This window comes from Neopelma chrysocephalum, unplaced genomic scaffold (genome assembly GCF_003984885.1).
Source record: "Neopelma chrysocephalum unplaced genomic scaffold, ASM398488v2 Primary Assembly neopelma1_345, whole genome shotgun sequence".
NCBI classification, from domain to species: domain Eukaryota; kingdom Metazoa; phylum Chordata; class Aves; order Passeriformes; family Pipridae; genus Neopelma; species Neopelma chrysocephalum.
The window spans coordinates 116,840-132,460 of NW_020898009.1; the positions used below are offsets into that span (position 1 = coordinate 116,840).

Below are 15,621 nucleotides of genomic sequence, written 5' to 3' on the forward strand. Positions count from 1 at the left end.
CCTTTCCTTTCCTTTCCTTTCCTTTCCTTTCCTTTCCTTTCCTTTCCCTTCCTTCCCAAACCTTCCCAAACCTTCCCAAACCTTCCCTTTTCCCTTTCCTTCTCCTCTCCTTTCTCTTCTCCTTTTCTTCCCTTTTCCTTTTTCCTTCCCATCCCTTTCCCTTTCCTTTCCTACCTCTTTTCTTTGCTCCAACACAAACCAGAGCAGGGATGAGACCCCCCAGCGCTGTGTTTTATCCTGCTTTCCAAAATGAGCTGAGGGAGGGAATTGTTGGCCCTGGCACAGGGATTCAAATCAAGTTTAGTGGAAAAATTGGGTTCATGTCGTGGTGATGGGCTACTAAATATATACATATATATAAATATTATAAATATATATATTAAAATGGAAACTGTTCAATGACTGTCTCTACCTTTAAAATCTACAGATTGAACTATTTTTATTATCTAAAGTGATGGGAGACATGTCCCTCCTTCCTCCTCCCAAATTCCATGGATGTGGCAGGAACCCCTCGAGATCCAACCCGGAAGAAACTCACCCTCACCCCACCCAGGAGCCTTTAAATAAACACCTGGAATTATTTATTCCCTCCCCCCTCCATTTAAACAAAACCAATTAAAAAAAGGAACAAAAAAAAATTAACCAGATCATCTACTTTTTATTTCAGAGGAAAGATTTTGCATTATTTACTTTTATTTATATACAGGTACTTCACATTTGTATTTAAAATGCACAGACCTCCCAAGATTTTCCTCGTTCCGGCTTTTAAATTAGCTGTTATTTTACAATACAAAAAAATTATACCAAAAAACTGCAGTCCTAAATGTGTGTATGTATAACACCCACGACCCCAGCAATGAAATAGTTTACAATACTTGCTCCTATTTACATATGAATGCAAGAAATGCTAAATTATACATATTAACAAACTAAGCCCGGAGTCTGAACACAGAGAAGAATCGTAAATAATTACAGGACAAAGAGGGGAAGAAAAAAAAAAGAAAAAGAAAATCCAGAATGCAATTAATCCGAGGATCTGAAAGAACATTTATTGTGCACAAATCTCAGAGTAATATAAAACTCTATTTTTATTTTCTCTTTTTTTTTTTTAATTTTTTGTAAAAAAAATGGACTGATGTATGTTAACGCTCCTCCACAATTGTGATTTTTTATTTATTTTTTTTTTCCTTCTTTCTCCTTGATGAGGTTTGTGGAATCAAGTGACAAACGGAGAGAGGGAACGGCCAAGGAATTGTAGTACCTGGAAGACGCACACAAACAGTCCGTGGGTAGTGTCGGAACAAAGGGAATAAACTGAATAAAACCTGCCCTGATGCAGCAAAAAACCAGCATATACACATATTGTCGTAGTCCTGGCGTGGCAAACCCGGCTCGTTTCAGCAGCTCCCGAGGGGAAAAGCGGGAATTTGACCAAAAATCGCCAAGAATTCACCCAAAAATAAGACAGAGACCCTTCCCCTTCCTTCTGCAGCCCCAACGCTCCTGAGGATCTTCCCAATAAACTCCCCACAATTCCCTCTCCCACCTGCTCCTGTGGCTCAGCCCTCCCCTTCCCTGTGGTATTCCCAAATGGATAAAATGGGAGAAGCAGAGGCATCCATCCACTGCTGGCTGGGAGTGGGTGGATGAGGTTGGGAGTAACTCCGGGAATGCAGAGTTCCCTCTTTGTTTCCTCACCAGCTCAGTGCCAGTTTCCAGGGAAAAGGCTCCTGGGATGCAGCTGATGCCCTAACTCAGGGTCTTGTGGGAAAGGCAAAGCAGCTGGAAAACGCCTGGATGGAGAGCCAGCCTCGGCTCTGCGGCTCTGGAATTCCAGCAGGTCGTGGGAAAAGCCTAAAGTTCGGTTTCAGCCTCAAAATTCAGCTTATTTAGGGCGGGACAAGCTGAGCTTCCACTGAAAACCATTCCATGATCCCGATGACCCTGCACCTAGGGAACATTTACCACGGAGAAATGATGTTTCTGAGCGATATTTGGGACATAAACTATCCCTAAGGAAGCAGCCAAAGGAGCTGCCACGTGTTAATGGCACTGTCCCACTGAATTTTGGGATGCTCCATGCCATGATTTCTGTTAAACACCTTTATTTTGGCAACTTCAACCCAGCACTTTTTGAGCCCAGGGAGAGCAACAACAACTCCAAAGTCGTGTCTCACAAACCTTCTTGTACCCAAAATATCCACCCAGAGCGTGGCAGGGTCAGGCTGTGACAGCCCAGAGAAAATTCTGGGATAAAAACCATGGAAAACGGGGAATTAAAAAAGAAAAACAAGTGTGGTTTTTTGTTATTTGGAGATCCCAGCAGAATAAAAGGGCTAAAACACTTCTGAGCTTTTATTATTTCTTTTTTTTTTTTTAAAGGCTCCTCTCAAAGAATTGAAAAGTTCTGAGGGTTGAGACATCAAATGCTGAATTTCAGCCGGTTCTGAACACCTGAAAACAGTGATTTTGGATGGAAAATAGTGATTTTGGATGGAAATCACTGCCACAATCTTAATAACAGAAGCTTAAACTGCTGCCTTAATCCTCCACATGGTGACTAAATTTAAGGACATTTATTCCTTGTCTCCCAAGTGTTGGGTTTTCCCCCTTTTTCGAAGGAAAAGCTGTTCTTTCCCTTGATTTTTAACTGAAGTGAAATGCATCTGAACACAGAAAATCAAGTTATGCCTCCCTGCTTGGCAAGACACCCCAATAAAATCCGATGTTTCGAGCTCTGGAAAGTCACCTAACGCTGATCAGCCGAAGGAGTTATTAAGACAAAACTCAGACAGCACTTAAAAAGCATCAAAAATACATTCAATAGGGTTTTTTTTCTGGTTTATGCACATTTTAAATCTCTCCACGTCCTGCAAGTTGCTGGAGATTTTATGTACAAGTGCAAAATCCGGGTGTTATTTGTCATTTATTTACAGATTCTCCCAGGAAATCAGGTTGTTCTTTTTCACCCCTCACTTCACTTCCAAAGGAAATATTCCCACAAATCCTTCACTGGTGATATTGGCCTGGTGATAAACCACCAAAAATTCCCATTCCTTCCAACTTTTTTCCCTGTTTTACCTTCAAGATGGGATGAAACTTGTATGAGTTCTCTTGTCCCTCATCGGTTTGGAGATCAGATGCAGAGCAGAGCTACATCCTGAAGGAGCTTTTATTTATATAAATAACCCTGTTATTTATATCACTAACTCTTGTCCCTCTACTGACTTTTTTTTTTTTGTTCTGCTAAACCTCAAAACTTTGATCATTTTTGCTCTTTTCTCCCCAAAATCTGACACCTCGTTTCATGGCTTTGGAGACCTGACAATCCATCTCTCCAAGGGTGGGAAACTCCTCCCAAAAAAATCAATATTTATGTCTTTTATGAATGTAAAAAATCTTATCACCCCTCCAGGCCTCCAGTTCTGGGAGCTGTTTCTGCTCAGGAATAATCTCAGCAAGAACTTTAAGCCCCTCCTTAAGCTCTGTCCTGACTAGGGAGACTCAAGCCCAAGGGTTTTCTCCACGTGAGGTGGCAGTTTTCCTCCCAAAAAAAAGGGTTGGAAGAGCAAGAAGAAGACATTTCCAAACATAAGGATGAGCATCGTGGCTGAAAACATGGAATAACAGGGGAGGGATTTTAGTCCAGTCTTATTTCTCCAGTTCAGGTTAGTCCTTAACACAGAGCAAGTTAGGAAGGAGATGAATCTGCCTGAGGTAATCTGTGCATCAGGTAAAACTTGAAACTACCTAAATCCCTTCATCCTAAAACACAAAACTCACCCCTTTTCCTCCCAAAATTCCTTTTTCCCAGAGGGCATTTAAACTTCTGGTTTAGAAACAGATGCATTTATATATATTCATATATATTTATATATAAAATGCAATTTTTTTCCCTAATGTTTTTCTCCAGCCCCAACACCCTTTTGCAGTCCCACTGCACTTGTTAAATGACACATTAATTTGGAATTATCACCCACCAGGGTCCCCAGACCACCAACCAGGCTGTTCCCATCACCTCTGCCAGCAACTTCACATCTTTGCTGTGATGCTGCCACGCTCTGAAAAGCCTCCTCAAAATACATGGCTGGAAAAAAAAGGAAAACAGCCCAAAAAATGAGTGGTTGATGTGACTGATCACCAAAATGTGCATTAAAAAAAGATGCAGTGATTTGGGTTTCAGTTTGGAAAGTGCCACCTGACCAAAAGATCCAAGAGCAATTCCCGGGCGTTTCATAAATATTAGATGTTCTCCACACAATCCGGTGACTGGACCCAAAATTACTGTGACTGAGCCATAATTACACAGTTTGGCACCTTCACTAAGACCTTCCCACCAGCTCCAAAACATCAGCACGTCCTGAGGCCCTGGCTGGGCCACATTCCAGACTTCCCAAGGAAACACCGGGCACCACCACCACACACAGGCAGAAGGGTTAAGCCCAACCTTGAGCCTCCAAACACAACCCCAACTCATCAAGCCCAACCTTGAGCCTCCAAACACGACCCTGACTCACCAGAGCAGTTCAGATGGTTTGATGTCCCCCCCAAAAAATCCAAACCTTCTCTCTCTGCTGTTTGCAAAACTCTTTCCCCAACCAGCCACTTCTTTGACATCCACCAGAGCTCAAACCTGGCGGGAAACACCAGCAGGCCTCAAACCTGTGGCCAAACCAAGCTGCTCTGCTTGGTTTTTCTTTAAAGTTCTTTTTTTAAATTAATTCTTGAGTGCTCTGGGACGTGGAGTGTTGGTTTTTACACCCTGCAGGAGGTGGAGCAAACCCTGTAACCACCGAGGAGCGACGGCTCCAAACTCAGCTCTCATCCGGGGCGGGAGAAGGGAAGGGGGAGGAAGAGGAGGAAAGAGGCCAAAATCAGGAGGAATCTGATGGACCTGACCTGGAACACAAACTGCTGCTGGGAAAAACGCTGGTGGGACCAGGAGTTTGCTCGTGAGACGCTGAAACTCCTCCTGCCCTCCAGGTATTTCCACCTGGGTGAGCGGTCGGTCAAGCCAGGAAAATGCCATTTTCCTGGGATAGAGAACACGGATCGCCTCGGGCGACCCTGGATGTGAGCGTACAGATATTTCAAAGGGATTTAATGGTGTTCAAAAGCATGTGGAGCAGTCTCCTCACTCCCTAGATCTGTTCAAGTCTAGGCACTTGTGTGTGGTGGACTCCAAGCAGGTTAAGACTATGTAAACACCGAGTCCTTCCAAAGCAACATCCGACTTTTTCCAGTTAGTTCTGAGCGACATCAACCTTCAAACCATCCCAGCTTTTGGATTCCTGGACCGTGATGACTTAAAAAAACCAAAAAACAAACAAACAAACAAACAAAAAAAGGCTGTGCCTGGAAGAGAGTTCCGCTGAAAACGAGTAATGAAGGGAGGAATTAAACACTAAATGAAAACAAAGGATGAGGAGATGCTTTGAAGATTAATAGTAGTGTTTATGTGTTGAGAGAGCTGACACCTGTAAACACTGGATCTTTTTTTTTTTTCTCTTTTGTACAGTTTGATAAATACATGAACTACAAAGCACTTTCCATGTAGAAACCTGAGTGTCATTCATATTGGACTACTGTTCTATTTACACCCGGCAGGGACCGGCGGCACCACCCCCTGCAATAAAATTATTTTACTTAGAACTCGAAGGAAAACAAAAAAAAAAAAGGAGCAACCTGAAGCCACGTTGTCAGTAAAACTTAAGTGGAGCAGTTGTCAAATAAAGCCAACTAGAGCACGGAGATGAGAGAAAAAAGTCGGGATCAAGGAAGGTGTGGTTTTGTTTTTGTTTTGTTTTTTTTTTTCCGAGTGCTTCGAGTCTCTTGGGACACAACTTGGAAATCTTCCTCCTCCTCCTCCTCCTCCTCCTCCTCCTCCTCGGTATTCCTTTTCCATTTTGTTTAAAACCCTAGAGAGTTTGTGATGTCCATGCATCAAATACAGGTTCCTGGCTGTGCAGGGGGCTGCTGTTTCCGATTTCGGACGGCGCCCGATTTCTCTTTGTAGGCAATTGGCATCTGTTGTGAAATGTCCACCAGAGCACTGGCCACGGCGAGACCTGGGGGGCAGCAGAGCAAAGAGTCAGGGAACAAAACAGTCACAGCAGCAAATCCCACAGCCATGGCTGAGGAAAATCCTCCAGGCCACAAAATACATGGAATTTTCTGAGCAGAGCTGAAGAGCGTTTGGGCTGAAGAGGTTCTGGAATAAGGTCAAATGGGGAGCAAGTTGAGCAGGAAAAGCTCTAGGAAGTGTGGGGATTAATGGGTGTGAAACTCTTAATATTGAAGGATGAACCCTTGGTATTGAAGGTGTTGCTGCATCAGTAGATGGGCGACAATAAACCTGAAAGAACGTGGGCACGGAGGTTCCACTGCACTTCCCAGGGATCCATCATCTCTGCACCTTCCTCAGGGCAGGTCAGGGAATCAGGGAATGGTCTGGGGTGGAAGGGACCTCAAAGACCATCCAGTTCCACTCCCTGCCACGGGCAGGGACACCTTCCACTAACCCAGGTCACTCCAAGCCTTTTCCAGCCTGGCCTTGGACACTTCCAGGGAAGGGGATTTGAGCAACTTGGTCTAGTGGAAGGTGCCCCTGCTCATGGCAGGGGGGGTGAAACGAGACGAGCTTTAAGGTCCCTTTCAACCCAAACCATCTCATGATTCTGTGACTTGATGTCTCCCTACAAATGGAGCTGGGAATGACGTGGAACAGGCCGGTGACAAGTTACTTTTAGTAAGGAATTACTGCTAAGCTGCCTGTACCAGATGCCCCTTTTCCCCCAGGCATTAATTAAAGCATAATCCAAATATCAAACGTTCATCCACCACCTGACCCAAGGAATTGCTCAAAAAAAAGCTCAGCTTAGAAGCCACCAGGGCCCAACCCAGGGAGCCTAAAACACCCCGAGCCGGGGTGTGGGAACAGCAGCTCTGTGGGATCAGGAAAGGTGAATCTGTAAGGCTGGGGAAGGAGTATGGAGTTAATACCAAGCCATGAGAGACAAGGATAACCCTCACCTGACTGTCCTGGTGGTGGAATTCCCCCAAGTCCTCGAGGCAACCTCACGAAGACGGAGAGAACGGCCGCTTTGTTCCCAAAGCAGGGCTCCAGCGCGATGGGCTTTGGTACCGTCTGCAGGGGGGGGAAAAGGGGACAAAACAACTGTCACACAGCCTGTTCCACCCTCCCTCTTCCCCCAGCCTTGGCTTCCCCGGCTCCTGCAAGCTCCAGGGCACGAACCACGTCGCTGTGCCTGGCAGGTTTCCAGCACAGAGCCAGCAAAGCTAAAACCGGTGTCAGCAACAATCAAACCTCGCAAAGAAACGCCGGCACTTCATAAAAATCAGGCTGTTACAGAGCCAGGCACCACACAGGGCTGGTATTTCTCCCTGAATTCAACCACACAGGAGCAGCTCATGTTAAAACAACAGGGCTGGGTTTGCTTTTCCTTCGAACCCACCGGCAGAGCATCCACAGCATCGGCACGTCCAACCACGGGGACTGGGTTTGACTTCTCTGGATTTCCAGAGTTTAACTCCAGGTTTCACCCCCCCAACGCTCTGTGCATGAACACAGCGAAGAACATTCCCCCAAGAACAAAAAGAATCGCCCAAGGCCAGGTTGGATGGGACCCTGAGCAACCTGGGCTAGTGGAAGGTGTCCCTGCCCATGGTAGAGGGTTGGAACTGGGTGGTCATTAAGGTCCCTTCCATCCCAAACCATTCCACGACTCTGTGATGTGATTCCCCCAAACCATTCTCTCTTTCTCAGTTGTTTGCTTTGTGTTCCCTCAATTTTGTCTGTAGGTTCTGTTCTTTCTGGAGGGGTCATGCTCATTCTCCAGTGGCCTTCTAGACCCCTCTGGACTGTGTTCTCAGCCTCCTGGTTGCTCTGAGAGCTGGAAGCGCTTTAGGAAGTCCATGGGATTGTACTGACCTTTTTGAAACCAAAAAGCAGAGGATTCAGTAGAGCAGAGGATCCCATGATCCAGGCTCTGGATCCAGTTCCAGTGGCCTAAGATGGAGGACTCTTTAACATGCTTTACTGGAGCCTCTTTACTTAGAACAAGAGTATTTTACACTTATATTGCAAATATGGTCATGAAATGAAGTTTTCAGGTAAAGCATGAATTGGTAACTCCAACAGAGCTGTACAGGGACTTTGGATAAGGGATGGAGGGACAGGACAAGGGGGAATGGCTTCCCACTGCCAGGGTTAGATGGGATATTGGGAGAGAATTCCTGGCTATGAGGGTGGGGAGGCCCTGGCACAGGTTGTCCAGAGAAGCTGTGGCTGCCCCTGGATCCCTGGAAGTGTCCAAGGTCAGGTTGGAGCAACCTGGGCTAGTGGAAGGTGTCCCTGCCCATGGCAGGGGTTGGAACTGGATGATTTTAAGGTCCCTTCCAACCCAAAGGAGGCCCCTTCTCCAAAAAGAGGAGGTTGCAAGAGCACGCAATGAGTGCAGGTACAAGAGAGTGAGTTCTTTTGTTCCACAACAGCAAAAACAAAGCTGAGAAACATTTATTTTACATGACACACTCGGTGCTTTCTGCTTTCTTGTTTAGTATGGACAAGTTCTACCCTGGTATTAATGAAATAATTATTGCTTTTTCCATGAGGCATCAAACTGCAGCGCTGCACTTCACTTGAACGTTCAACAGAAACTCAATACAGCACAAGGCACCGAAAGAGCCTGAACAGGAGTCAAACAACGCTGTTAAATTACTGCTGCTCAATAAAAAAGACAAAGGGAGACGACAGCCAGCAAAATGAAACTTAAAACCGTTTCCATATCTCCCGTTCCCTGCAATGATTGCGGCGGGATTTTGCTGCTCTGTGCAAGGCAGATAAACACGTGTTCCACGGGGCTGGGTGATGGGAGCTGCTGTTTCTGCCTGGGCTGTGACAGCAGATTTCTTCACCTCCCCGCCCCCAGCGAAGGAACAAACTCAGGATGAAGCTTTTCCCCCCCTCCTCAAGCACATCCTGGTGCTGCGTCCCAAAATTAGCGGAGGGAATGGAGAGAGCTCGGAGAAGGAACTGCAGGGATGCAGCCCAGGGGTGTTTGGGAGCAAGAACCGAGCACAAAGTGGATTTTCTGCTGGGCAGAGTCAAGGATCTCATTGTTGACAAAAGAGATCTGCTGAATTCCAGAGGTTGGAGGGTCCTGCTTGGGGTTCTCACCTCACCCTTGGTGCTGAGCAGGGTGGGAACCAAAGACCAGGCAGGGAAGTGATGGGGGAAGAGAAGGATGAAGGAGCAAGTGAAGAGATTGTCCTTTCTAGTGCTTTTTAATGCATTTGGGTTTGACTCCTAATGGATTAATGGCCCCAGAGCTGCTGCCAGGGCTGGAGCCCCTCTGCTCTGGAGCCAGGCTGGGAGAGCTGGGGGGGTTCCCCTGGAGAAGAGAAGGCTCCAGGGAGAGCTGAGAGCCCCTTGCAGGGCCTGAAGGGGCTCCAGGAGAGCTGGAGAGGGACTGGGGACAAGGGATGGAGGGACAGGACAAGGGGGAATGGCTTCCCACTGCCAGAGGGCAGGGCTAGATGGGATATTGGGGAGAAATTCTTCCCTGTGAGGGTGGGGAGGCCCTGTGCCAGGTTGGGCAGAGAAGCTGTGGCTGCTCCTGGATCCCTGGAAGTGTCCAAGGTCAGGCTGGAGCAACGAAGTGGAAGACTGGAATGAGAAGACCTTTGAAGTCCTTTCCAACCCCTGAGGATGCTCAGCATCACACCCCTCATCCCCCAGCCAACTCACAGAAACAGGAGGCTGGAAAATCCATCCCACAGTCACCAAATCCAGCCCTTCACTAATGCAGGCACATAAAAGGCCAACCCTCAGCTTTAAAAGTAGTAACACTTTCAGCCTGTGCTCCCACCTCTGGGAGACCTTTCGAGAGGCTCCCTGCTCCTGGATCTCAAGGCTCTGCCACCAGAAACTTTCTTTTAACCTCCAATCCTTCCCACCTCAATTTATTCATCCCTCTGACATTCCTCTGTGCCTTAACCCTCTCCCTGGCCTTTCCCAGCTCTACATCTCGAACTCCTTTTGGCTCAGCTGACAGAGCAACACCTTGAATTCCTTCTCTGAACACAAGCACTGCCTCCTCCACTAGCCCAGGTTGCTCCAAGCCCCGTCCAACCTGGCCTTGGACACTTCCAGGGATCCAGGGGCAGCCACAGCTTCTCTGGACAACCTGTGCCAGGGCCTCCCCACCCTCACAGCCAACAATTCCTTCCCAATATCCCATCTAACCCTGCCCTCTGCCAGTGGGAAGTCATTCCCCCTTTTCCTGTCCCTCCATCCCTTGTAAATAGTCTCTCTCCCTCTTTCTTGTCGGCTCCTTCAGGTCCTGAAAAGCCACAATTAGGTCACCCCAGAGCCTTTTCCTTTCCAGGCTGAACATTCCCCAAAAAGCTGAGGGTTAGTAAAAAACTCTTAATATTTTTGCATGAGGAATTTTACTTCTCTCAACCACAGCAAGGATTATGATGCACCCAAAACCTGTCAGACAGTTGCAAACCAATCTGGAGGGAATTAAGCCCAGCATCGTTTTGCTGCAGCTGATCTCGATCTTAAAACTGAAAAGGGAGGGGGGGAAAACCAGCCCTATTTTCCATCAAATCCAGGCTTTTCCAGAGACAACAAAGCATGACAACAAAAACCAGCCTGAAGAATCAAATCCTGTACATTTATTTTTGACAGTTCAGGCACCTGCTTTTTGAACTGTGACTCATTGTGCATCTCATCTCCGAGCTGTGCTCGCCCGGCCGGGAGACAAAGCGCAGCCGCTGGAATGACGGGAATGACTCACGCAGGAGTGACGGGAATGAGGAATCGGATGCAAGGAGGAGGTCAGCTGGGAGTGAAGGGCAAGCTGTGCCCTCTGTGAGACAGAGAAGCCCAGGGACTGGGGCCTGCAGTCCTCACTCACACAGGGAGGGAATCCCGCGGGGTTTCAGGGTGCTCTGGATTGTGGATCTCACCCAGCGTTGGTCCTGCTCCTGCTGCGCTTGGATGGGACCTCTGGAGGTGCCACCAGGGCACAGAGGGGCTGAGGAGAGGCTGGGTGGCTTCATCAAGTGGAATTTTGGTGGGGAGGCCTCAGAAGAGCTCAGGTGTCCTTTCTTTCCCCAGCCCTGAGTGCTCTTGTCACAGAATCCCGGAATATCCTGAGCTGGAGGGACCCACAAGGATCATCCAGTCCAAATCCTGACCCTGCACAGACACCCCAACAATCCCACCATGTCCAAACCCTCCTGGAGCTCTGGCAGCCTTGGGGCTGTGCCCACTGCCCTGGGGAGCCTGGGCAGTGCCCAACCATCCTCTGGGAAGGAAGGAAGAACCTTTTGCTGAGATCCAACCTGACCCTGCCCTGGCACAGCTCCAGCCGTTCCCTCTTTTTGCAGATCCAAGCTGTTCTCCTGCAACAAGGTTTTCAGTGGACTTGTTAAAAAGCAGAGATCAAAATGCTTGGGATTCAATCTGAGAGGTGGCTTTGAATGGCAAACTTATAAAACTATATAAAATAGGGAGATCTCCAAACTTTTTGACACCTTTCATCAGATGCTTCAAACCTGCCCCTGCCAGCGACTTCCACCTGGAGTGTTTTGATAAAGCCACTGTTGAATTATTGAAGTGATTCCCTTTTTATTGAAGGCTTACTGGCACAATAAAGCTGACATTATTCAAATCTATGCAAATAAGGTGCATCCCTCTGACACTCAGCAAAAAGAACTGTTTTGAGAGGTGCCTGAACAGAGGGGTCACAGCTCTGGAGGGGACACAGAGGGGACGAAGACCACGGACAGTGGCCATGGAGGGACAACTGGTGGAGCCACCAGGCCCCTCCCCTGAGGTTCTTCTTGTCCTCAAATATTGTGACTGCACTGGAGTGACCATTTCATGCAGCTGATCACAGATGCACGGAATGGTTTGGGTTGGAAGGGACCTTAAAATCACCCAGTTCCACCCCCTGCCATGGGCAGGGACACCTTCCACTAGACCAGGTTGCTCCAACCTGGCCTTGGACACTTCCAGGGATCCAGGGGCAGCCACAGCTTCTCTGACCAACCTGGCACAGGGCCTCCCCACCCTCACAGGGAAGAATTTCTCCCCAATATCCCATCTATCCCTGCCCTCTGTCCGTGTGAAGCCATTCCCCCTTGTCCTCTCCCTCCATTCCTTGTCCCCAGTCCCTCTCCAGCTCTCCTGGAGCCCCTTCAGGCCCTGCAAGGGGCTCTCAGCTCTCCCTGGAGCCTTCTCTTCTCCAGGGGAACCCCCCCAGCTCTCCCAGCCTGGCTCCAGAGCAGAGGGGCTCCAGCCCTGGCAGCAGCTCCGGGGCCTCCTCTGGACTCTCTCCAGCAGCTCCACGTCCTTGTGCTGTTGTTCCCAGGGCTGGAGCAGCTCTGCAGGGGGGTCTCAGCTGAGACAGGGGCAGAGGGGCAGAATTCCCCCCTCCCCTGCTGCCCAAAAATAACCTGGACCCTTCTCCTGCAATTCCCCTTTCCCTGCTCCTCCACGGCAGCCAAACCACGACCAATGGAAACGAGGGGAAAAAACCCCCAAGAATTCCAAGAAATGCAAGAACCAGGACGGTGCAAATGTCAAACAAAGAGCAACAAAGCCAGCCTGGACACAATTTCCACTATTTCTGGGTGGAAATGGGAAGTTGATGGTATTTTCCCAAGTGGTGACACAGCCCCTTGTTCCCTAAGGCAGCAAATCTGTTCTCGGCCATTTCCCACCAATTACTGGCCCAACCCAGCACTAAAAAGCCAAATAATTCCAGTTGCTCCCAAGTTTGGATGTGTACTTAACACACACAGAGCTCAAAACAATGACAGACATTAAAAGCAGCAAGAGACATATTAAGTGATTTAATTAATCCAGCTTCTCCAGCAGGATTTTCTACACAAATGGAATTTCCCAGGAATTTGTCTGGGCTCTTTCCAGGTGACCCAGGTGTGGAATCCACCACCAGTTTCCCTTGGGAGACAATTTCCCAGCCCAGTGCTTTCCCCAGGCGGGTGGAATTGTGTGATGCTCGACCCAAACATTTCGATTTCGTCTCATTATTTCTATTTACGCTGCTTTTATTTGACAAATTGGAAAGGTTAATAACGTGCCACATAAAACTAAATGGCCAGAACAATAAATATCCAGTGTCATTTCCAAAACACAGCATCCCTTTTATTTAGGTCTTGTGATACACCACCAGCGCATTGCTTTTCAAAATGTATTACCAAAAAAAAATAACTCTGAATTATTTTTATTTTCCTTAAAAAGAAAAACGTGTTGCTGTGGTTTGATCAAATAACTCTTCCATGGTTTTCAATTTCCAGGAAGGAAATTAAAATTAAGGGAAAAATCTTATGGTGGGGGATGAGAAAAGGAACATTACTCCAAACAGTTCAAACCTTATTATTTGATTCCACTTGTTGAGGTGATTTCACTCTGCACAAAAAAAGGGTCAAACTCCATTTGCAAGTTTTTAAATTGTGCCATTAAAAGCTGAGTGAACATTTGTAAAAAACAAGTTACAAGCAATTTCCTGGGGTAAAAAAAAAAAATAGATTATTAAGCTTTAAAAATCATATTCTCAGGGTAATATGTGTGTCCTGCAAGATAGAGATGAATGAACTCCCAGCAATAATTCACAGAAAATGAGTTTAGATTAAAAATTTACATTTACCTTGTGCCTGTATCTACCTTGGAAGTGACACAGAGGCAGGAGGGGGAATGAATTGAACACGACATGGACCCAAAACTGGATGTGAGGAACTAAATAAAACTCACATTCAAACCCTCAGATGGATGTTCAGGGTCTGAAATTGAAAAGAGAGATCTGAGCATCCCGAATTTCCAATATCTGGGAGTTCACACTGAGTTGCTCCCACTGCATTGAACAGCTGCTTTTTATTTTTATGTTTATGTTTATGTTTATTTTTATTTTCATTCCAGCAGCCACCAGCTCTGGGAGAAGGAAAAGGATTTTGGGAGGCAACCTTGGATTTTCGAGGCCAGTCACCCCGAAAGGATCAAATCTCATGTCACAGCTTTGAGCTTTGGACACCACCACTCATCCTTCCTTTTTCCATTCCCTGGGGGAAAGGATGGGATGGATGAGGCCATGGGTAGCAAATCTGGGCAATAAATATATATATATGTGTATATATATATTTATTTTGATTTTTTATGGGTGAAGAGGCAGAATTTTTATGGTTCTTTTCGACCATTCGCACTGGGTTTTGTACAGAAAAAAGTAAAAGAAATGGAAAAAAACCCCCAAAAAATAAACAGTTGGATGAGGACTGAAAACAGAACACACACAAAATAATTCCTTGGCATAAAGGAATGCAAACAGGTCCCTGATAATGCAGGGGAGAAGCTGCTGGTGTTATTAGGACTTCAATCAGAGAGATGCTCCTCAGAGGGGGAAAAACGAGCTCAGCAAATCCCTCTCCTGTGGGAAGCTTCGTGCTCCTCCCTCTCCCTCCAGCAAATTCCTCCTTATCACCTAAAATCAGGGTCCAACCTGAAGAAATATTTTAGTCTTCAAATCACAAACCAGTTTAAATCACTTATCAGCCAAATGTTCCCTGAATACAGGGCAGGCTGAGCAGATATCTCTGGTGGTCTCCTGACAGCTCCCTTCCAAATATTTATATCCCATATTACATCATGGCAGTAGCAAAAGTTTCCTCTAATATATTTTTTTTCCCCTGATTTTTCAATTTTTTTAAAATTGTTTTTAACTGGAAATAATTCACTGGGTGAAGGTTTTATGAGGTGTTTCTGTTGGTGGGATGTCACTTCTCCCTCACGTGTCCCCCTTGTCACCCCGATGCTCTGGGAGAGGAGTCTGATAGGTGGAAGTGGTTTTGCTAAAGACAAGGACACAGCTACACGCTGCCAGGCTTGGAATTCCTTGGTGTTAAAGCTTGGAAAAGCTCCTGGGACCAGCAAAAGCCAGGAATTAAAGTGCCCTTCCCAAGGTAAGTTAAGGAGTCTCAAGCCAGGTCAGGCTGAACCACCTCGGCTTTTCTGCCCTCAAAGGCTGCACAGGAACCACTTCCAGATCAAGATTATTCCATTATTTCCCCCTGAATTTCATCCCATTCCTCTCCAAATATTATCCTTTGGAGGATCATGACTTCCAGCTTATTTATATTGTCCTTGAGAAACCCTGAGCTGCTCTTGTCCACTCCAACACATCTTGAGAGGACCAGAGGGAACGGCCTCAGGTTGTGCCAGGGGAGGTTTAGATTGGATATTAGGGAAAATTCCTTCATGGAAAGGGTTGTAAAGCTTTGGAATTGGCTGCCCAGGGCACTGGTGGAGTCACCATCCCTGGAAGTGCCCAAAAACCACGTGGATGTGGCACTTGGGGACATGATTTAATGATGAACGTGGTGGTGGTGGTGGGTTGATGGTTGTACTCGATGATTTTAAAGGTCCTTTCCAACATTAATGACTCTGTGATTCAACAGCCTGGTCAGTTCTGCTCAAAATGACTTTTATCATATCTCAAAAGCTGGGCCCTCAGCAAATGTGGTGGAGTAAGGGCAGGTCAATGTGAAGTGAAGGGCGAGGTGAGTCACCAACAG

The 15,621-nt window shown here is 46.9% G+C and overlaps 1 protein-coding gene across 1 annotated transcript in view; it reads right to left on the minus strand.

Annotated features, from left to right (window-relative positions):
- Window positions 1-1,168: 1,168 nt before the first annotated feature.
- Window positions 1,169-15,621, minus strand: part of ATRN (attractin) — a 159,346-nt gene continuing 144,893 nt past the window's right edge. The window contains exons 26-27 of the mRNA XM_027705559.1: window positions 7,033-7,147; window positions 1,169-6,068 (exon numbers count right to left, since the gene is read on the minus strand). Coding sequence (XP_027561360.1) covers window positions 5,944-6,068; window positions 7,033-7,147 — 240 coding nt within the window. The 3' untranslated portion in view covers window positions 1,169-5,943. The remainder of the gene's footprint in view (window positions 6,069-7,032; window positions 7,148-15,621) is intronic.